Source organism: Vulpes lagopus, chromosome 7, assembly GCF_018345385.1.
Source record: "Vulpes lagopus strain Blue_001 chromosome 7, ASM1834538v1, whole genome shotgun sequence".
Classification (NCBI taxonomy): domain Eukaryota; kingdom Metazoa; phylum Chordata; class Mammalia; order Carnivora; family Canidae; genus Vulpes; species Vulpes lagopus.
Window position 1 is genome coordinate 43,844,849 of NC_054830.1, and position 24,093 is coordinate 43,868,941.

Below are 24,093 nucleotides of genomic sequence, written 5' to 3' on the forward strand. Positions count from 1 at the left end.
CAGTTTGAATTTCATAATCTTCCTGGGATGCCAAATACCATCACTTCCAAAGTACAGATGAGAAACCTATAGCTGAGAGACGTCAAATGACAGACATCTCAGTGGTTACAACCACCTAGTTGGTGCTATTTGGCCAAACCTGGAAATTCAGTTTTTAAGACAGTACATAGATTGTTTTATATATTTCATCATGCTGACATTTTTTAGCAAAACTATGTCAACATCAATGCATCACTAAAAGAAATGCCATTTACTCTGGCAGAAATAAATAATCCCAGCCACCATTTTGAAATGAGTTCTGGGTCTGGGCTTACTTTAGTGAACTGAGATTCCAGCTTATTTCTGGTCCTGCAGCATAGTTTAGAAGCCTCCACCCTGGATAAAAATGACAGTGTTCTACTGGCTGCTATGTTGTGCAAGTGAACATTGTTCACTGTGTGAATGGTAGTCTCTAAGCTTGTACAAAATAGCCGGTCCCAATATGGTAGCCAAATGCAAGACAATCTTTTTGAGCCTATTTGCCTCCCTACTAATGCAGAAACAACTCCCACTGGGGTGGATCTTAAGTTAGAAGAGAGTTGGAGAAATGGATGCGAAAACTGAGGAATGATCTACAATTGCAAATGGCCATGTGCCTTGTATATCCAGCCTGCTTGTACAAATAAATGAGTTGATTTTTTCTTACATATCTCTCCATGGAATATTGATGTATTTCATGGTGCAGCATTTTGCAAAGTTCTGTTCACTCCTTTGCACCAAAGTTCAGAGAGACACCCCAGGGACATGGCATGAGTCATGCAAGCAATGTATACATACTTGTTATAACTTAGGCTGGAGTCTTGTCTCACTTTTTTCCCTAACAATCAGGAGCTGTTAGATTCTAATGGATTTTCTAGGATGTGAGTACATTTCCTGTAAGGTTTTCAAAGATTGAGGAATAGACATTTGAATGCATACACACACATACACACACAAACACACAAACAGTCCTAGGGCGGTTTGTGTGTTTGTTTTAATTCAAGTAACATGTTTCTGGAATGAAGAAGTAGTTTTGTTTTGTTTTGTTTCCAATTAATCAAGACCTAGCAAGAAAATTGTTTCTCTTTTTGTCTTTAATAAATCCCTTTCTAAAGTATCTCACCAATTTTTAATGGTGATCTCCACTCATTTTTAGACAATATTAGCACTAGAGTGCTTCACTAACCATAGCAAAGCCCAGCTGTCATTGTCGGGGAGAGTCAGCAAAGATGAAGAAAATGGGAACTTAGGATCAAGCCAGCACTCTGACTTAAATTCCAAGCACACTTTGGGTGGTAGAACAAGATGCAACTTACCTGTAAATGACTGTATTTCTGGTTTTCTGGTTTTCTGTTTCAACATTCTGAAAACCCTATGAGGGAATGTTGTTGCTCCACAAAAGGATGCCTTTTCACTTCCCAAGACTTCTTTTGTGACTATGTTCCTTCTTTTTGGTGTGAGTGCCCTTTATTTAGCTTGTGACTTCTTCAGTGTTTGTGGAGCATAGGACTCTGCTGCTCTCTGCCTGTGTCTTTCTTGCTCTGTTTCTCTGTATTTTCATCTCCTTTATTCCACCTCTCTGCTTTCCCATCTTCCCCTCATCCCCCCTACCCCACTATCTTTTACATGGATTAGGTCTAAGTTTTAAAATAGTTAATACACGTTTAGATTTTTCTGTTCCCCTGTACCTAATTTAAAAGGCATGAAAAGTTGTAAACATCTCTCTAAAAATAAAACAAGTTGCTTTAAAGTTCTCTGACCCTCAATTGATTTTTTTTTCCTCTTTGGGTCAGCAACTCTCAATAGAAAGAAAAGTTTCCTTATCTCTGGTGTGGAAGATTGGACCAATTGTGCAGTGACCCTCAGATCTACCCCAGAAAGTAGTTCTTCCCAGAAGAGTGTGTTTTCTGGCTATTTGCCTCTTTCTCCTCAAAAGGAAGTGTACTAACAAAATCTTACTTGAAGATTCTCCCAGCTTTCATTGTTTTTTCTTTAAATTTCATTGAATGTATATCCAGATCACACTCTGAAGCATGCAATGCAACAGAAAAAGACTCTGTTAGCTAAATGAGTAGTGTGTTATCTGCCATGTCCATTTAAGGGGCATTTCAACAATTGAAGAGACCTAGTACTATTAATAATTATCCATCCTGAAGGGTTTCGGGAACAATTTCACTTAGAACTATAGACAAGCACCCAAACAAGCTAGTCAGTAGTGACCCAGACTGCTGGGTGGGGGAGTTGTTTGCTTTTGTTTTGCAGAAAGCTTTATAAACCAATACTTCCTGCATCGAATAAAGGGAGGATTGCTAATAATGTCTACAAAGATAGTAATACCCTCTGTTTTAAGCTTCATATGCTCCTCCGTGACCTTTTCTCAAATCTATAAGCAAACAAAGAAACACTGCTTTAAAATATAAGAATTATTGCCTCTTTCCCAAGATGCAGAATCCTTAAACTGAGGAATTTGAAAACATGTAGAAAATTGCTGACAGGAGCAGGATAAACAGAGGGGAGGGACTCCTGCTTCTGCTGAGGATTCAGCACCACCTACTGACCAGATACTAATCCTTCTCCAAGTAGCAAGCTGCATGAATGGGCACTTGGTTGTATGTGGTGACAATGGAAGGCACTATCTGTGGAATTCATTGTCCTTGCCTCAAGGTGTACATTTCATTTCTTTTGTACTTTAGATAAATATTCTCTTACCTTGTATCAGTAGATACAGCCAGATGTCCATCAGGTATAATAATGTATTCCTTTAATCAGCAAAGACCTCATTATGCCATTCTTACGCATTGTCTGTGATACAATTTACTTTATTTCATTGACACTAATGGGATTTCTTTGGGACCCTTTACTCAGTGACTCATAAGGGAGAGCTACTCATGTATAATAGCTGAAGGAAACAGGCCTGTAATCCCTCCTTCTCAAACAGAAAGAATTCTTATTATTATTTGATGAGAATGTTTCTCCACGGTTAAAAGATACCTGGGGTTCCAACTGATCATTCTTCTTTTAACTCCTGTTACAAAAAAAAAAAAAAGGCATAGAGGAATTTTAATTATACCTTAGATTGAACATAAAATTTATTTGTCAATTAAAATCTTTTCCAGGGGTGCCTGGGTGGCCCAGTCTGTTAAGAGTCTGCCTTTCATCAGGTCGTGACCCCAGAGTCGTGGGATCTAGCCCTGTGTCAGGCTCCCTGCTCAGCAGAAAGCCTGCTTCTTCCTCTCCTCTCTCACTATCTCTGTCACTATATCTGTCTCTCTCCCAAATAAATAGATAATTTTTTTAAAGAAAATCATTTCCAAGAGTCTGTTTAGATCATTTATTTTCAATCCTAAAGAAAGCTTCACAAAGAAAATGTGACAGGATAAACAACTTCTCATATCCCCCCCTTTGTTATGGCTTGCGGCTTTGCCTGAGGAGTATCCTTATTCCTAGAGGAAGCTTAGACAACTACAGAAATTCTTCCCATTTGGAAAGCCATCCCAGCTGAGAAACCCAGCTACTATAACATGGAACAAATCCAAAACCCAGAGGTTTGCTTTCCCTGGTGTTAAGTGAAAATAAGAGCAAATGGGTTGACCATGAATGATTTTAAGACATATTATAACTGCCTAATTGAAAAAAAAGACCAAACAAAACCTTTTTATTAGTAGTTATAACCAATTTGGAGGCCTGAAAGGCAACCAAGATCATTCAGTGTCATTAGAGCAATCTTCATAATTAAATAGGTGTTCTACACAGGGCATTTTGACCAGCAAATCTCATAGCTTTGATTATCAGTTGGCTGCTCATCTCCCAAGTACCTATAGTTGGCCACCCTTGTTTGGCTTGTGCATAGCAGTTTGCGTTTGTGGCAGTCAAGCTTATTAAACAGCTCTGCTTTGTGTTTTTTTCCCCTAGTCCTTCAAAATAGATCGGTGAACATTTTGCTCAGGGGTGATTTGTAAATTGCTTTACAGAAGGCTCCCATTTGTGCTCAATCCAACTGGGGTCAGAATTTGCTTTGTGTTTTCTTCTGATGTTATTTGTCAAGTCGCACAACTTGTTCAAAGAACCAGGTCACAGTACCACGTAGCAGTACTTCTTGGCACAAATCGATTAAAAACCTTGACTCATGAAAGTGCCTTGTGCCATTGCTGTGTTTTTTCCACTACGTAAAAAGGGCAGATTTCCTGTCTTCAGCCAAGATAAAATCATTGTCATTTTTTTTTCAACTGGCTCCCCTTCCCTTGTACATACAACAAATCACATTTTAATTGTGTTATCAAATAGAGAGGTAAGATAAAAAGAAAGATAGCCTATGTTTGTTTTAGGATTTTTTAAACTTTCAATTTGCAGACATAGCTGCTCACTAGAAAATAAATCTTCATGAGAAATAAATGTCTAAAAGAAATCACATGTCTAAAGGATTTCCAAGAGATTAATCATTTATAATCAAAATGGAAACTCTGAAACAAATTCCAAATGTGTAGATGTCTCATGTTATCTAGGTGATGATACATTGAATGTATGCTTATATTTCATCAGCATATTTGGGCAGGTAATGCTATCCATGTCTAAAGTCAGGGCCTGGATCTCAGTTCCTTGCCAAGAAACTGGGGAGAGAAGGTGGAGGGGAGCAACCTCTATCCAGATTCAAGAACTGTAAAAGAAATTTAACTATGGCTAGAGTGGGCAGCAAGACAATAAAAGAAGGAAATAAAGGCCATGCCTGTACAACATATGGTGGAATGCTCTATATTTTGATACCCTATGGGATATAAATCCCAAATTCCTCACATATCTTAATATAAGGCTCTACAACCACACAACCAGGAAGAATATTCATGAGGAGGAAAAAAAAACTCCCTTGTGAGATAATAATTTCCAAACCAAAATTACAAAGACAGTGTCACCATAAAAGACGATCAGCAAGTACAACAAAGAAGAATTTCAAACCCTCAACAGTAGCAAGAGTAGAACAATCTGGAAGGGACTTTTAGCTAAATAGATCTGTCAGAGATAACCTCACCCACTCCATCATTTATTCCCCACTTCCCACCTAACTCCCTGACAAAAAAAAAAAAATTCATGTCTGAAAACAACTCAAGGGGGAAAGGACACAATGGAAACTATGTTGTTTGTTTGCTTTTGTAGCTGTTTTAAAAAAGCAAAAGCTAATACCTAGCAGAAAAGAATAATTAGAATATTAATCAATTTTTCTTCTATTTAATGATAAATTATTCTCTAAAAGCTTAATATAATTTGAGTCATGCCATATTCCTGACATTTGGTATGCTATGAATGTATTGACTCAAAGTTTCACCCTGGTGTGAAATGCAGAAATTCGATGTTTCAATTTTTGTAAAGTGATACATTCATTCCCTCTATTCACCTTCTAAGTAGTAGCATAAACCCTTAATTTTGAAATAACATATGCTCTAGGAGTTTATTTGGACATCTTTTTTATTTTATTTTTCTGCAGTGTATTCATTTTTAAATTTTACATTTTAAATATTAAAACAATCTAAGCCCCATCTTCCCTTCCCTTCATTCCCTTCCCAGCACAGAGGAGTCTGCACAATAGCTGAGGATACAGGACAGTGAGGACTGTATGGAGGCATGGGTCTATGGGCCCAGAATCCCAGACATGGGATAGTTGAGTGTAGGTACAGAGGTGGTGAGCAGAGGGGACAGTTGACAAGGGTATGGATTGGTTAGACTGAACAAAAAATAAATTGATGAAGTAAATAAGGAAATGATTTTTGTTTTGTCTTTTTTTATTTCAAATCCAGTATAGTTAACATACAATTTTATATTAATTTCAGAGGTACAATATAGTGATTCAGCAATCCTGTACATTACTCAGGGCTCATCAATATAAGTGTGCTCTTAATCCTCTTTACCTGTTTCACCCATCCCCCAGTGCACTGTCCCTCTGGAACAAACTCCATCAGTTTGTTCTTATAGTTATGAGTCTGTTTCTTGATTCATCTCTTGCTCTTTTTCTTTCTCTTTAGTTCATTTGTTTCATTTCTTAAATTCCACATGTGAATGAAATCACATGGTATTTGTCTTTCTCTGACTGACTTAATTCATTTAGCATTAAGTGAAATGTCTCTCTAGCTCCATCCATGTTGTTGCAAAATGAGAACTTTAATTCCTTTTTATGGCCAAATAATAATCTATTATACATATATATATGTATATGTATGTATATATACATACACACGCATTTTCTTTATCCATTTATCTGTTGGTGGATACTTGGGCTGCTTACATAATTTGGCTATAATAAATAATGCTGCAGTAAATATAGGGGTGCATGTATCCCTTTGAATTACTGTTGTTGTATTTTCTTAGTAAAAACCCAATAGTGTGATTGTTGAATCATAGGGTAGTTCAATTTTTAACTCTTTGAGGAACCTACATACTGTTTTCCATGGTGGCTGCACCGGTTTGCATCCCTACGAATAATGCACTAGGGTTCCTTTTTCTCTACATTCTCATCAACACGTGTTGTTTCTCATATTGATTTTAGCCATTCTGACAGGTGTGAGGTGATATCTCCTTGTAGTTTTGATTTGCATTTCCCTGATGATGAGTGATGTTGAGCATCTTTTCATGTGTCTGTTGGCTGTCTGGATGTCTTCTTCGGAAAAGTGTCTATTTATGACTTCTGCTCATTAGTTTAGCTGGGTTATTTGTTTTTTGGGGTGTTGAGTTTGATAAGTTCTTTTTATATTTTGAGTACTACCCCTTTATCACTTATGTCATTTGCAAATATCTTCTCCCATTCAGTAGGTTGCCTTTTTGTTTTGTTTCCTTCATTGTGCAGAAGCTTTTTTATTTTGATGTAGTCCTCATAGCTTAGTTTTGCTTTTATTTCCCTTGCCTCAGGAGACATATCTAGGAAAATGTTGTTACAGCATATGTGAAAGAAATGAATGCCTTTGCTCTCTTCTAGGATTTTTATGGTTTTAGGTCTCATATTTATGTCTTTAATTCACTTGGAAATTATTTTTTTGTATATGGTTTAAGAAACTGGTCCAGTTTCTTTCTTTTGCATGTAGCTGTATAGTTTTCCCAACACCATTTGTTAAAGAGGCTCCCCATTATGTATTCTTGACTCTTTTGTCAAAGATTAATTGACCTTATAATCAAGGGTTTATTTCTGGGCTTTCTATCCTGTTCTGTTGATCTATATGTCTATTTTTGTGCTAGTATCATACTGTTTTCATCATTACAGCTTTGTAATATAACTTCAAATCTGGAACTGATACCTCTAGCTTTGTTTTTCCTTTTCAAGATTGTTTTGGCCCTCCACAGTCTTTGACAGTTCCATACAAATTAAGATTGCTTGTAGTTCTGTGAGAAATACTGTTAGTATTTTGATAAGGATTGCATTAAATCTATAAATTACTTTGGGTACTATGGACATTTTAACAATAATTATTCTTTTAGTCCATGAACATGGTATATCCTTCCATTTGTCTGTGTCATCTTCAATTTCTGTAATTAATGTTGTTTTCAGAGTACAGGTTGTTCACCTTCTTGGTGAGATTTATTCCTAGATATTTTGTTATTTTTAGTGCAGTTGTCCATGAGCTTGCTTTTTCAGTTTCTCTTGCTTCATTATTAATGTATAGAAATGCAATGAACTTCTGTGCATTGATTTTTATATTCTGCAAATTTACTGAGTTTATTTATGTGTTCCAGTAGTTTTTTGGTGGAGTCTTAAGGGTTTGGGATATATAGTAGTATCATGTCATCTGCAAATAGTCAAAGTTCTATTTTTTTCCCTACAAAGTTTGATGCCCTTTATTCCTTTTGATTATCTGATTGCTGTGGCTATGACTTCCAGTACTATGTTGAGTGAAAGTGGTGAGAGTGAACATTCTTCTTATTCCTGATCTTGAGGGAAAGCACTTAGTTTTTCACCATTGAGTATGATGTTGGCTGTGGGTTTTTCATACAGGGCCTTTATTATGTTGAGTATGTTCCCTCTAAACCTACTTTCTTGAGGGTTTTTATCATGAATGGATACAGTGCTATGTCGAATGCTTTTTCTGCATCTGTTGAAATGATCATATGGTCTTTATCTTCCATCCTTTTATTTGTTTTTAAGATTTTTATTTGTTCATTTGAGATAGAGATAGAGAATGAGTAATGGAGAGGGGAAGAGAGAGAGTAAGAAGCAGACTCCCCACTGAGCAGGAAGCCCCATATGGGGCTTGATCCCAGGACCCGGAGATCATGACCTGAGCCAAAAGTAGATGCCTACCTGGCTGACTTATGTAGGTGCCCCACTTCTTTCTCTTATTGATGTGATGTATCATATTGATTGACTTGTGAATATTAAAGCACCCTTGCATCCCTTGAATAAATCCCAATCCCAAAAAATCGAATGATTTTTTTTTATGTATTGTTGAATCTAATTTGCTAGTGTTTTGCTGAGGATTTTCACATTTATGTTCATCAGAGATAGTGACCTGTAGTTCTTTGTGTGTGTGTGCGTGTGTGTGTGTGTGTGTGTGTGTGTAGTGTCTTTATCTGGTTTTGGTATCAGGGTAACACAGGCCTTGTGGAATGAATTTTAAAGTTTTTCTTCCATTTCTACTTTTTGGAATGGTTTGAGAAGAATAGATATTAACTCTTCTTTAAATGTTTGGTAGAATGCACCTGTGAAGACATCTGGTCCTAAACTTTTGTTTGTTGGAAGTTTTTATTTATTTTTTTAAGATTTTATTTATTTGACAGAGAGCAGAGCACGGGGAGGGGCAGAGGCAGAAGCAGGCACCCCACCAGCAGGGAGCCCAATGCTGGGGCTTGATCCCAGGCCCCTGAGATCATGACCTGAGCCAAAGGCAGACACTTAACTGACTGAGCCACCCAGGCACCCTGGAACTTTTTTTGATACTGATTCAATTTCATTGTTGGTAATTGGTCCGTTCAAATTTTCTATTTCTTTCTGATTCCGTTTTGGAAAGTTATACGTTTCTAGGTTCTCCAATTTGATGGCATGTAATTTCTCGTAACATTCCCTTATAATCCTTTTTGTTTCTGTGTGTTGGCTGTTATTTCAGCTCTTTCACTTCTTATTCTGTTTATATGATTTCTTCCCCCTCTTTTTTATGAGTCTGGCTAAAGATTTATCAATTTTGTTGATCTTTTCAAAGTACCAGCTCCTGGTTTCTTTAATCTGTTCTGTTGCTTTTTTTGTGTGTGTCTATGTCATTTATTTCTGCTCTGATCTTTTTTATTCCCTTCCTTCTACTGGTTTTGGGTTTCATTTTCTTTTTCTTTTTCTAGTTTCTTCAGGTGTAAATTTAGGTTGTTTGAGATTTTTTGGTTCTTGAGGTAGGCTTCTATTGCTATAAACTTCCGTCTTAGAACAGCTTTTACTACATCCCAAGGATTTTGGACCATTGTGGTTTCATTTTCTTTTGTCTCTCTGTAATTTTTTATTTATTATTTTATTTCTTGTGACCCATTCATTGTTTAGTAGCATGTTATTTAACCTCCAGGTATTTGTACTCTTTCCAGATTTTTTCCTATGGTTGATTTTTAGTTTCATAGCATTGTGGTTAGAAAAGATGTGTGGAATAACTTTGATCTTTTTGAATTTATTAAGACTTGTTTTGTGGCCTAATATGTGATCTACTCTGGAGAATATTCCATGTGCACTTGAAAAAAAATGTGTATTCAGCTGTTTTAGGATGGAATGCTCTGAATATAGTTGTTAAATCCATCTGGTACAATGTGTCATTCAAAGCCACTGTTTCCTTGTTGATTTTCTGTTTATATCAACTTTCCATTGATGTGCATGGGGCATTAAAGTCCCCTCCTATTATTTTATTACAATCAGTTATTCCCTTTATTCCCTTTATATTTGGGTTTTCCCATGTTGGTACATAATATTTACAATTGTTATATCTTCTTGTTGGATTATCCCCTTAATGATTACATAGTGTCCTTCTTTGTCTCTTGTTATAGTCTCTTTTTGATATGAATATTGCTACCCTGGTTTTCTTTTCACATTCATTTGCAAGTTATTTTTCTTTTTAATTTTTTGAGGAACTTCTATACCATTTTTTTAATAGTAGCTGTCCCAGTTTGCATTCCCACCAGCAACACTTTAGGGTTCCTTTTTCGCCACATCCTCACCAATACTTGTTGTTTCTTGTGTTGCTGTTTTTAGCCATTCTGACAGGTGTGAGGTGATAACTCATTGTAGTTTTGAGTACCATTTCCCTGATGATGAGTGATGTTGAACATCTTGTCATATGCCTATTAGCCATCTAGATGTCTTCTTTGAAGAAATGTCTGTATATCTCTTCTGCCCATTTTTTAATTAGATTATTTGTTTTTTGGTATTGAATTGAAATGAGTGAATGTTTAGAGGATAAGATCTAGAAATAGCTATAGATGTGTGTGTATTACACATACATATGTGCACACACTTGACTCTGGCTAATGGGGCCTAGAATCAATATCCACATGGTGTCCACATCTTGATTTCTCAAACCCATCCTCCACTAAAAATAACCAGTCTTCCCTGCGGAAATTGTGATTACAGGACTACAGCAAAGTCTAAGATGAGCCTGGAGCATCTTACTGGGCCAGACAATAAGGAACCATTCAACAAATGAGCAAAATGTCACAAGGACATAGGAACCAGCTTAAAAGGATTCCCTCTGGCCAAAATGGGGACTATTTGAGCATCAAAATAAATAAACACTAGTAATGTATTACAACCCCTGAATCAAAATAGGAAGCCAAGAATAAATAGATGAATGAATGAATGAATGAATGAATGAATGAATGAGAGAGGAATGTTTTTCCTTAAAGGAAAATGTCATCCAATACATGTAGAAGGAATGATGGAAACAGACTTGTCATTCATCAGTCATCATAGAGGTGGTTGCTTCAGGCGAGAGTATTTAATGGATCCTAAGTCTGGTGGATAGAGGTTTGATGAGTGCAGAAAACTGGTGTAATTTCAGGATACCTCCCCACAAAATTTTAATCAGTTTTAAGGGAGAAAATATTCAATATGAGGTAAAGAAATCAGGCAGACACCAAGTTGGCCAGGTGATCAGGGTTAAAATGATCAGTGTGAAGATGAGTTCACACCACATAACATCACATAACTCCTGATCCAATGCACTTAGAAGATATGCTACAACATTTCAGTGTTATTCTTATTCTTATTCCTATTCTTGCTGAGAATGCACAATCTAGATCAGGTCATGAGGAAACATCAGATAAATCCAGGTTGAGAGTCATCCTATAGAATGTAAGGCCTCTTCTCTTTTAAACTGTCAAAGATTTTAAAAGGTAGGGAAAGACTAAAGAAATGCTCTAACTTGATGGAGTCTAAAGAAGCATGACAAATAATTCAGCATACATTCCTGGGTAAGTTCCTGGACTGAAGTATAAAGAGACAAGACTGAGAAAGTTAACAAATTTTGAATGGGATCTGAATTGCAAAGTGATCATGTACCAGGGTTGATTTCCTTACTTGGAGAGTTGTGTTCTAGTTATTAGGAATGTGTCTTTTTTTGCATAAATACATGCTGAAATGTTTAAGGGTGATGAGACCTCATGTCTGTAGTTGCTCCTAAAAGGACAGGAAAAGGCTAATTATAATAAGTAAATATTATATAATATAGATAATATCATGTTTGTTTATTATATATCATCATTATATGTAAAAAAAGAAAAAGAAATAAGCAAATATAGTAAAATATTAACAATGGAGGGGTCTGTGTGAAGGTGAAAGAATTCTTTGTATGTTACTGGCAACTTTTCTATAAGTTTGAAATTATTCAAATATAACTTTTTTTAAAAGATTTATTTATTTATTTATGATACACATAGAGAGAAAGAGAGGCAGAGTCACAGGAAGAGGGAGAAGCAGGCTCCATGCCGGGAGCCCGTCGCAGGTGGGACTCAATCCCGGGACTCCAGGATTGCGCCCTGGGCCAAGGGCAGGCACTAAACCGCTGAGCCACCCAGGAATCCCCAAATATAACTTATTTTTAAAATAAAGTGCTCTTGGGACACCTGGTTGATGTCCAGTGCTTGAGTGTCTGCCTTCAGCTCAGGGTGTGATCCAGAATCCCGGGATCGAGTTCTGCATTGGGCTCCCTGCATGAGGCCTGCTTCTCCTCCCTCTGCCTATGTCTCTACCTCTGTGTGTGTGTGTGTGTGTGTGTCCCTTGTGAATAAATAAATAAAATCTTAAGAAAAAATAAAGTGCTCTTTTAAATCAAGAAAAAATCTTACATGTGGCCCTAGAGGCAAAAGTCAGTAATGAACACAGAAGAAGGGCCAGGGTTTAACAGTGAGTGAACCCACAGGTGACTCCCTTTTTGTGTTTTACTGGGTAAATAATAAGAAATACAACACAATACCTTCCAAGTCTAGAGCACTTTAAGGTGCAGGGCTTATTTCTATCATTAACCAATACCATAATTCACAGATTGTCAACAGCTTATCCTTAACCACCTTTCATGAGTAGGTACAGAGCTGGCACCAGGGATGATAAAAGTATAAGATGTGGTCCCAGATTCCCAGAAACCTGATTGTAGGGGAGAAACTGGATATATGTAAATATGATAGTCCTTGACAATGCTCAAGCTGAATGTTGAATAGAACAAGCTTTGCTAAAGGAAAAGATCACGGGTGAGTAGGGCAGTCAGGCAAGCATCACTCTCTAGAGGGAAAATAGGCATTATCCAGCCTGGGTTGCCTTCCGTGTGACCGGACATACCTCTTCTAATGGAGCCAACCTCTGCTTGAATACTTTTAAAAATTGTGATCTACAGTCTTCCTGAGGCAGCCCACTTCCCCATTGAGAGGGTCAAATTATTGGGGAGTTCTCTCTGATACAGAGCCAAAATATACTTCTTCGTACCTTATACATTTAGGAGACACAAAGTAAGTTTAATTCATCTTCTGCCTATAAACCCTTCACATATTTGAGGACCACTCTCATGTCTCCTGTAATTTCTCTTTCTCATGTCAAACATTTTCAGTTATTTTAGCTGTTATAGATTTATTATGTGCTTCACTACCCTAGGTGCACTAATCTGCCAGCAAATCCAAAAGATGTTCTTAGCAACCTATGGGCTCATTAATGCAAAATACAATGGGATTTTTACCTCACTAAGATGGAATACCATACACTATATGTGCAACTAAAGGTTGCATGAGCTTTTGGGGGCAACTTCACAAACCCTGCTGATACTGAAATGTCTAAGTATTTTCCATGTGAGCTACCAATCCAGTCTTCTTCTAGCCTATGCCTTTGTAGCTCATTTTTTTAAGTGTAGCCTTTTGCCTTTATCCCTATTACATTTCATCCTAAATGAAAGAATTGGTCCAGCTCGAAATCATTATGAATTTTCATTTTCATCTCCTGTTTAGGGTATTCCTTTTATGTGTGTTTTACGGAGAATGGATAAATATAGTTCATCCAACACCGTTTTATTTTTATTCAAGGAATGGGACCAACTACTAGAGAGTGGAAATTCATCCGTTAGGGTACTACCTACAGGTTATTGTGAAAAATTAACCCATCATCTATGTTGTGGCATTTAACTAGTATTAAAAATAGTTCTCTGGCCATTCTCCCTTGTGTCATTTCCGATGAGCTCTCAGCTCTTTGAGTAGCTCCTCCTTTTGAAGAATCCCATTCTTAAAGTTCCATCTATAAAAATTAATATAAAAAGAAGACACAACCTGACTAAAAAACATCATCAGAACCATTGCAGTAAAGAAAATCACTAACAAAAGGAGATATATACCTTCTGTAAATGAAGAAGAATGAAACACACATTAAGTACTTTCCTGGTAGTCACTGTGTGAGTATCTTGGCATTGTGAATGAAAGTATTTACCAGCTGAAGTGAAGGATTGGTATTGTATAGGGAAAGCAAAATCAAAATGAAATTCTTGCCCTGTGAGCCCACAAGTACCTGTTTTTGCGGGTAATAAAAGCCCTTTGATCAGAAAGCTTTTCCACCAACAGTGAAAGTCAGAATATAATATGATTTGGATAATAAGTATTATAATATATGCATTAAATTGTTGAACTAATCATTAACAGAGTTGTTAATAATTGTCTCTCTCTCGTGGTTGCCATGCTCTTGAGAACGAAGCACTTGCTGTACTTTCTGTCCTCTATTTAATATAGAAAACAAAGTAGAACATGATTTTTTTTTGGTGGTTGTTGTTGTTTGTTTGTTTTTCAATTCTAGGAGGGTTAAATACTTGGTAAATATATATATTGTAAGCATCAATCCTCTGGAGTTCTGAATTTATCCTTCTCTGCAGGATGAACCAACCACAAGCAGAGAAGTTTAGGGGCGTTGCTGGTCATATTTATGGTTGGTATGTAATCACATCCAAATCCAAACATCAATTCACATCTCAAGTCCTAATTGCCTTTGAGAGTTCTGTGCACAGAACAATAGCTGGAGTGACTCTTCAGAACAGAAGTCGTAAATACAGATTCTTCCTCATCTTGATGAATTAAAACCCAAGGAGGGGAGACAGTTTTGTTTTGAAGAAGCCATCTGTTTATTTGTGTACCGCGTTTGTATTCAAATTTAGGGAAATTAATCAAGTAAAAAGCATCAGAATTCACAACACAGAAAACAGGAGTACTGAACAGGCATCCGACTTGAGAAAACCAAGTAGATAATGAGGTCTCAACCTCTTTAGTTTAATTTTCTCTAGTCCCAAGGAGACATCTCTTGTGTGTGTATACCGCATGACTCACTTTGCATTGATTCTTGCTACTTTAGGGCTCAAAACATGAATCGGTGACAAGTGCTAAGTTAATGAATTAGCAGCCGTCAGCACAGACTGTACCAGCATAATCTTTGATTCAAGGAACTTCTCTGGTCCTTGGTTAACAGGCAACTGAGTTCACTAATAATAAAATCTGTCCCCAATCCATATATGTGCATAAAGGAATGAATATTTCTTCAGGAAACAAATGTCAATTAAAAATGTGAGCCAGACTTGCAGATGACCCTAGGCTTTGGAATATGTGCCAACTCTGTGCTGCTCATCCAGAAATTGTCAGGAGATAGAAAGTCAAGACATTTTTAAGTACTTGAACCTGGACATTTGACTCTGCTCTCAGAAGTGTGATGTGTCAGCTTATAGCTAGAGCAGCATTTTGTGCATAAAGTCATTGCTACTTTTTACCTTGTTAAGGCAGTAACTTCATTACTTTCAGTGAAGCCTTCTGAAACCTATCTTCACCCTACCACTTTCTCTGAATTTCTTCTGCACTTATAATCTTAAGTTAACTATATATATACATATATATATATATATATATATATATACACACACACACACACACATATATATGTATGTTCTATATATACATATATATGTATAAGCAAGAGTACAAATTGCCATATCATGCCCTTAGATTTGTTCTCTGGATGATTTGTGAATGGAAATCATGTGTTCAGCCAAATGAAAGGACGCAGCTCAGCACCACAGATAGTTCCTTTTAAACACTCTAAGGCCTCAATTTCATTCATCTGTTAAGTAGAGATGATAATAATATCTATTTGTTAAGAATAAATGAAATAATATGTGTAAAGTTTTAACACAGGGTCTGGAATGTAAGGAGCTCAGCTAGTTATTATGAATGTTTTTATTACTTCATTCTCTTTTCTATCTCTTTTGGTACCAAGACACTGTCATCTGTACAATACACACTGTATGCTTGGTGGATAAATCAACAAATGAATGTTCTCCACAATAAGAATCTAAATTATAAAATCAGTAGACAGCTAGTTAAAGGAGAATTAGACAACATCTTGCCAAATAAAAATCATACACATATGATTTGGGCCAGGAATTATTTGTTCCAGTCTTCATTTATAGATGAGGAAAATTTAAATTTAAAAGTGAGAATTAGGGATGCCTGGATGGCTCAGCAATTGAGCATCTGCCTTTCACTCAGGGCCTGATCCCTGAGTCCGGGATCAAGTCCCACATTGGGCTCCCTGCAGGGAGCCTGCTTCTCTGTCTGCCTATGTCTCTGCCTCTGTGTGTCACTCATGAATAAATAAATAAATATAAAAAAATAAAAATAAATAAAAGTGAGAATTATTCTAAGGTATTTTGCTCTCATTATTTTCCCCTCCTTTAAAAAAAAAAAAAAACTCAATCTGTATCTATACCTGCAGGTCAGTTAATCATTAGAGCAAATTGTGATGATGTGACTTATAAAAGCCTCAGGTTTTAAAATACAGGATTTTTCCTCCCATTATCTCTTAGTTAGCAATACCTGTTTTTACCTTCCCACTTCATGGACATATATCACTCATATGGCAGTGACTGAAAGCACACCAATCCATTTATGATATTTTCCCCTTTTTGGAAAATGGCAAAAGTGTATTTCACTCCAACCTAATAATCTGTTTATGGACACAGACTTTCCTTTTCCAGTGACTTGAGATGTTGGCTTTCCATGGTTGGATAAAAGGGCAGAAAAACTCTTATAAATACTCTCTTTAAAGAGGAGGTTTTTGTATGCATTTTTGGAAAGTAAGACCAGCAAACCTGTCCTGTGAGACGTCATTTCAAAATTTCCAGCTAAGATTTTAATCGAGGAGATACACTTAATAAATATTTATGTACCTCACAGCCTGAAATACAATCCTGTGAATATAGAAGGGTATTAATCAATGTTCTTGCATTGTTTTATTTGCTTTTGATTTGTCTTCTTTGTTATGGTTTGTTTTGTTGGTTTTGTTTGATTTGGTGTAGTGCAGAGAAATTTCTGGAATATGGCTGAATTCAGAATTTAATTCTTTATGTACTTATGTGACCTTTATTTAACTCAAATTGCTTTTCAACATTGTACTCTGACAACATTTATGAAATCATGTTGCAGCAAACAAAAGATCACTGTCATATGAATGGAGTATTGGAGTTTATATACTGTCTCAGCTAAACAAGCTCATTTCATTTCCAGTTAAAATCATAATGTAAAGGGTGGACTTTTTTTTTTCCTGCCAAAGCAAACTTTATTATAGCCCTGAGGTTGGAGCTCCAGGTCCTGCTGAACACTTGAGAGTTGGGGCGAGGGCCTCTTGTATTGCCCTCAGCAGCTCCATCCCATTCAGACTCAGGTGGAGAGAGGCTGGGGGCGGGGCGGAGACCTGGGGTCATAGCCAGGAAGGCCACTCTTGGCTGCTGAGCTAGCAAGCTCTCCCTCAGTTGGTCACTGCAGCCAGGCCATTCCTGGCTCCTCATTTCTTGGATCCTGGCTTTTTAGGTTTGAGTGTGGGTTTGGCCTTTTCCATAGGACTCTTGTCTTTAAGCCCAGGTCTCACTGCCTCCTCTTTTTTTTTCCATCCTTTTTTTCTTGGCAACGCTTGTCTGCTTCTGGGACGTCAGCCTCCTGACTTGTTTAACAGGAGTCTTCTCCTCTAGGGACACATTAAAGCGAATTAGTACTTATTTTAAAGATGTAATATACATATACAAATATATATAATGTTGTCAATGAATTCATTACAGCATTTTATATTATATTTTTATAATATAATTTGCTAAAAATATCTTAGTTTCAAGATGGTTGAGACCATAAACTTAATAGTAAATTATGCAGATTATAAAAATATATAAAGATATAAACCTATACTGTATTAATTAGAAAAAAGAGGAAAATCATATGTGTGTCATGTTTACAAAAAGGTAAAACAAAAACAACCAAAAAATACTATAAACCCAAAAGATGGAGGGAAATTATACCAAAATGAAAAAAGATGTTTTATCTGGACAGTACAGGAGTAAGTAGGATTTGTTTTGTTTTGTATTGGCTTTTTGGTCTCTTAACTTCCTTGAATTACCTAAATTTCCCATACTAAACATTTATCGCTTTTATAATGGGGAGGGAGCAGCCAAACAAACTTCAAATTAACATGGATTTCTCTTGTTTGTGTTCAACGGAATTACTGCTTTCTAGTGACACTGGGGAGATCCGAAAACCTTTTTAAAGAGGCAATTTCTGAGCAGGCTGCCAGAAGTAGGTTCTTCCGTGAGAGTCTTCAGAGATCTAACCTCAGTGCTCCCCAGCTGAGTTTTGTTGCTCTGTGAAGGTTCATATAATGAGTGTTTTCATCTTTTCATATTAAAAATGACCTCCTGACCTGAATCTCAGCATCCCAGATGACTGAGGTTTACTGGTCACAGTCTAAGAAAAAATAAAGCAAAACTACTTAGTATTTCATCCTGCTCTTGGAGTCCACATTTTATTTCCAGATGAGCTCACAGGCTTTGTTGTTGGTTTGCCTTTGTTTACACCCTACAGATCCAACAAGGGTGATGGTACCCCCTTCCAGCATGGATGTCACTGTTGGAGAAAGTATTGTTCTCCCATGCCAGGTAACACATGATCACTCGCTAGACATCGTGTTTACTTGGTCATTTAATGGACACCTGATAGATTTTGACAAAGATGGGGACCACTTTGAAAGAGTCGGAGGGGTAAGTATCAACATCAAACTATCTGTAGGAAATTCAGTATGCAACTGGACTTCTCCAAAGTGGCTCAGCTTGTTTAGATTAACTTGAAAAGAAATATAAGGTTATTCTTGATAATCTTGTTTTGATACCTTATTTTTGAAACTCTTGGTTAATTACTGCTCCTTTTTGCCTGATCCGTGTGGCCCCACTTAGTGAGGAACCCTAGATGACGGTCCTCTTCATCTTCACAACAATACTATAGACTAGTTATTACGAACTATGTATGAATGAGGAAACTGAAGTTCAAGGGGAAATGTGTGGCTTGCCTTGGCCTCATAGCCCTCGACTGTGAAACTCAGCTTTAAACTTCAGATCCCAGGTTCTGTGCCCCATGCAGCACCATATTTCATAGCACCTGATTAAGAAAGTATCTTAAGGACAACTGACTCATGTGTTTTTTAAGCTGCTGATTAAACTTCCCCTGGCTGTCTTAGAAGTCTCATCATTGTGACATTAGGGCTCTCTTTCTTGAATCTGAAAGTCTCTTCAGGGTATTTATTATCTCCAGGTAATTTTGAATTCAAATGTTTGAAGTTTCATAATGCCTTCCTTTCCATAAAAATACATTTTACCATTGAATACACAGCAAGATGAAGCTAAATCTGGAAACAATTTGTATCTATCACAATTGTTCTCAAAAAAATTTTTTTTCACTAGCACAGTTCTACATTCCCATTAGTTTTTTTTTATTTTTAAAAGTTTATATTTTATTGGTGTTCAATTTGCCAACATATAGAGTAACACCCAGTGCTCATCCCATCAAGTGCCCACCTCAGTGCCCGATGGGTACATTCCCATTAGTAATAAAGATTCACTCTAGCTACCATTCTCCAGCTAAAAAACAGCAGAAAATAAAAATGAGACTGTGGTTTGAAAAGCCCTCCCCACCCCTCTGCCATAGAAATCTAATTTTCCCACTTCATTTTGCCTCCCCTCCCCCTTGTGTTGAGAGTAAGTGGGCTAAAGCTTATAAGATAAGCTATATGATATGTTGAGGACCTGTTTTCCACTCAACTATAATACTAGTCCTGTTCTTGCTACCTTTCTCAAATGATGTCTCTCACAGAACATCAAGAATGATTTGAGCATTTTCTCAGCTTTCCCAAAGATCATATACAACTGGTAATATTTTAGTTACATAGGAGAGAGATTAGTTTATTACATCAGTAGATGCCTTAGGTCACGAGGGATTTTTCTCTTAGAATCCTGGTTGAGAAAGGCTGGATGAAATTGGCAGTATTAAGCATTCTGGACTTCTTTGATATGATTCAGCTTAATAACCAAGTGGGAGAGATATTAATTTCACAAGGGCATTAAAGATATTAAATACCTTCAGGTCTAGAAAAACTGCATAGCCCAATGCCTTCCACCAAAGAAGTACTTGATAAATTTTAATAGTTGGATTAATTGAAGGAAGAGTAACATTGATTTTAATAACAGGAAAGTATAAATTGAGAAAACCTTCATAGATTAAGCAGAATATTAGTTTTCATGCTAAGACCAATGTCTTGGCCAAGAGAGATATTAAAAATATTATCTCCCAGAATGGCACAGTTACCAACCAATTAGAACAGCTGCCTGGCCGATCAAAATAGATGCCCTGCCAGTCAGACAGATGTGGACTTTATGCTGGACTGGCTGCATACCAGCCAGGGCCAAGGCACAGGTGGAGACAACCCTAATGGAGTCAAGCACTAATGACCACCTTTTGTAGAGAGCTCTATCTGTGGAATCACTATCACTAGCCTCTCATGTGAGAAAGGCTTGTCTCTTCTGTGAAACTCTTGCTAACACCAATCAATTATTGCTAAGAAGTACAAAATTCAGCACAGCACTACAGATTGTGAGAAGTAAGGATCTTTAATGTCTATGGAGATAGGATTTGACAGGAGAAGAGGTAAGGAAGGAATTCTAGAGCTAAGCCATTTCACAGTTTCTCCTTCCTGGTCAGCATGGTGGTGATGCTTGGTAGAGTCAACCTTTTGCAGTTTTTGGAAAAGCTGTTATTTCATTGTCCTCTGACAGCCTCCCAGTCCTCTGTCAGGAACATAACAAAGCACAGCAGGGAAAAATAAGCTGGTGCTGCTTTATTTGCTTTGGTAGGAACACAAATGTAGATCTCAGTAAACTGTTTGATCTGGATGACTTCAGAGGAAACGAGAAAGTTATTGTCGTCTCCTTCTGTGAGACTCTTAATCTTGACTTTTTTTTTTTATTCTTTATTTTCAGTTTTACTTTAAAAAACACAGCTCTGGTCAAAATCTGTAAATGAAGACAACACATTCTGTTCATATGTTACTGTATTCCGAAATTTCCAGGCCACAACTAGTTTCTTCTAACTTTAAGCCCTTGGTGATTAAAGTGGATTATTAACACAGTGTACACATTTCTTTAAAACAAATATGGCTTTCCACCTTCCCTGCACATACCCCCTTGAGAAGCATTTTGTTGTTGTTTAAATCTATACTCAGGAGTCCTAGCCACATGAAATGTCTTAGGTAAAGAAGTATTAATGATGATGATGATGCCTTAATATTGGCAAAGCACCTAATCATTTATCAAACCCTTTGGTGTCTATCAGCTCTTTAATCCTCACAGAAAGCATGAGGAATAGGGTAGCAATTATTATCCTATTTTACCGAGCAATTGTAAGACTTGATTAGTAAATAGAATCTGAATAAGAACCCAAGTGTTATAAATAAAACAGCTTTCAGGTAAAAAAAAAAAAAAAAAAGTCACAGCTTTCTTTGAGTTAGATTTAATCTTTGACATGTCTGCTTATGGTCATCAATAATACCAATTTAAATTTACTCCATGCTTCCCAGTTTTCAGGATTTCACATACACAGTCTCATTTGATTCTCACAACCTCACCCAGTGGGCAATGCATCCTTTCACAGGTCAGTAAACTAAAACCCAGAGACTTACATGAAATCGCACAGCAGGGATCAGCCCAATACAATAGAGTACCTAAACATCAGCTCTCCCTTCACTAAATACTTGAGCCTCTCTTCTGAACTTATTTACAACTATTGGCAGTTCTGGGCTTTCTATTGTCCTGAACAGATTTGTGATACGTTGCTCTAATACAAAGGGAATTAAGTACACATTAATTTAGATTGAGAATAAGGTCTTTCCAGATAGTAGAATGGCCTGACCATGTCGGTTCACATCCTGACTGTGCCATATATTAGGCAAGTCACATAACCTCTTTGTGCTTGAGTTTTCTTCACCTCTAAAGTAAGGATAACAAGAACACCTACCTCATAGAACATGTGAGTATTTAGCTGTAATATATGGCTCCAATATTTAAATACTATTAAGCATTATCCAACATTGTCATTTGGAAGGATAGCAACAGGGCCAAAATAACCCATGTTGTCTTTTCATCCATTGTGGGGTGAGATGTAAGCATAGCTTCCTGAATCTGACCTCTAGGGAGCACTCATATGCAAGCCACCTGTTCCCCAAGCTTTTGATTAACAGAGCTATGAAACCAAACTCAAGGTGTAGCCATGTTCTTCAGTTAAAATGCTACCTTCGTGATAACCTATGGAGGCATCTTCTCATATTTACTAAAAGTCCCACACTGGTAAATGTATAGAAATATTTCTAGGGCACATAGAAATCCATACTGGGATATAAGCAGTTCTGTTCATCTGCTAATCAAACTTGCATTTGGCATTTCAAAAACAAATAAACAGCATTCCACACTAGGTGATACTAGATTTCCTTGGAGAGTGTGGTCCTCATACTCTTAATTCAAACCTGGGAGCAAGCAAACTGCTGCTGTAAGACAGAGTTTCACAGTAAAATGCAGATGCCTCCAAATGTAGGCTTGCCCCCCCTTTCCAAATATAGAATTCCAAAGAATTGGAATCCCAGAGAAGGCTGCAAGCCAAGGGCATATCTGACGAAACCCACAGGACTAGATCAAAAGCCGCCTTGAGTAAGTTTAAGTGCTTCCGATATGGGTGGCAAACTGCTCCAGAGACCCAGGGAAGCCAGACACCTGAGGTCTTGTCCAAGGTGTGTTCTGAAAATGTTGGTGTTCTTATCTCACAAGCAGGCTCACATATTTTTAATAGGCCATGGCTTGCATCACTAATGTTTTCATCAGCCAGTATAAAATAAATGCATTAGTCACAGTGTCCTTCATGTGATAATGATATTTAGAGCTCATTAAAAAGTAATTGTAGCCACTTTCCCCTACTTTATCAGCAGGATTCAGCTGGTGATTTGATGATCCGAAACATCCAACTGAAGCATGCTGGGAAATACGTCTGCATGGTCCAAACAAGTGTAGACAAGCTGTCTGCTGCTGCAGACCTGATTGTAAGAGGTATGGGAATTTTGGTTTCTGTTCTTGAAAGACGTTTGTGATATCTACTCCTGCACAGATTTCTAAAAACGTCACCCGTTCAGAATTATGGAAGAAAGTCATATAGAAGCTGAACATTGTAAACAGTGGTTAGCGGCCTACAGAAGTTCTGTGTGTATCTGTTTCTCATAGGGGGGATCACCAGAAAGTGCAGAGCAAATCCGGTTACTCTGTACTGAAAATAACTCCTGTAAGTGCTGTGAGTGCCCCGAGTGCCTGGATTTATGGCTACTGGAGTTGATATGACCTTCTAGAATAATTTTGGATTAACAAAAGCAAATAGTTTAAAGAAGGATCAAACTGTGCCTTTTGATGTTTCATCTGGGCTAAGCCAAATTAGTGATTTAGGGTACTGATAGAACGGTGGCTTCAGAAAAATCACCAGTTTTTCCCAGTTCCCTTTTTTCCCTAAAGTTAATAGTTCTGTCCAGTTCTTAAAATATGGCTTTAGAGGGAAACACTTCCTGACTGCCTAGGAGGTAGTAAATAATCTGGCAGTTGATGTACAGACTGACATTTGTGAGATTTTTCTTGAGTCCTACCAACATGGTCTAACTTCAACCTAATGGCTACCGAGGCCCTGGCTGAGCCCCATGAAGTCAATTTATAAAGCAACAGTAAATGGAGTTTGAACAACTATTTTTCTATTGAAATTAAAACCTTCAGGGACCAGTGTATGTACCAGAATCAAACTGATGTATGCTTGGGGCTTTTCTGAGTGTTAAAAGTAAAGCCAAATCAGAACATCAAAATAATCTCTTGGCTAGCACCTCCTTCATCTGAACCCTAACCATTGGTGTCTAGGAGTCTTCAGCCAGCAGAACCTTGAGTGCAAGAATACAGAACTCCAAGGGAAATTAGGTATGGAGGCAGGGTGAATCTGAGTTCAGGGAGAACAAGGTATTATTGGAAGCAACGTAAGTGTTGCTGTGCCCTCTAGGCATAACCTGAAGGAGGAGATGTGTGGGAGTTAGCAACTTAAACTCATTGTCAAGAGAAGTTAAAGAAAAATAGTTTTTCCATCTGCTTTCATTTCCCTTTAAATTGCCTACAAAAACCTTTCAGTAATAGTACAGATAAGAGCCAGATAAGAGAAAAAAAAACGTTCAACCTGGGTTGAGCTACCCATTGA

At 37.2% G+C, this 24,093-nt stretch overlaps 1 protein-coding gene across 11 annotated transcripts in view; it reads left to right on the forward strand.

Moving 5' to 3' along the window:
- CNTN4 (contactin 4) overlaps positions 1-24,093 on the forward strand; it is a 913,336-nt gene that overhangs the window by 868,713 nt on the left and 20,530 nt on the right. For 10 of the 11 annotated variants that reach the window (XM_041761632.1, XM_041761629.1, XM_041761630.1 and 7 more), the window contains 2 exons: positions 18,367-18,542; positions 22,802-22,922. In XM_041761632.1, the coding sequence (XP_041617566.1) occupies positions 18,367-18,542; positions 22,802-22,922 (297 nt within the window). The remainder of the gene's footprint in view (positions 1-18,366; positions 18,543-22,801; positions 22,923-24,093) is intronic. The other variant, XM_041761639.1, reaches the window with a different exon arrangement.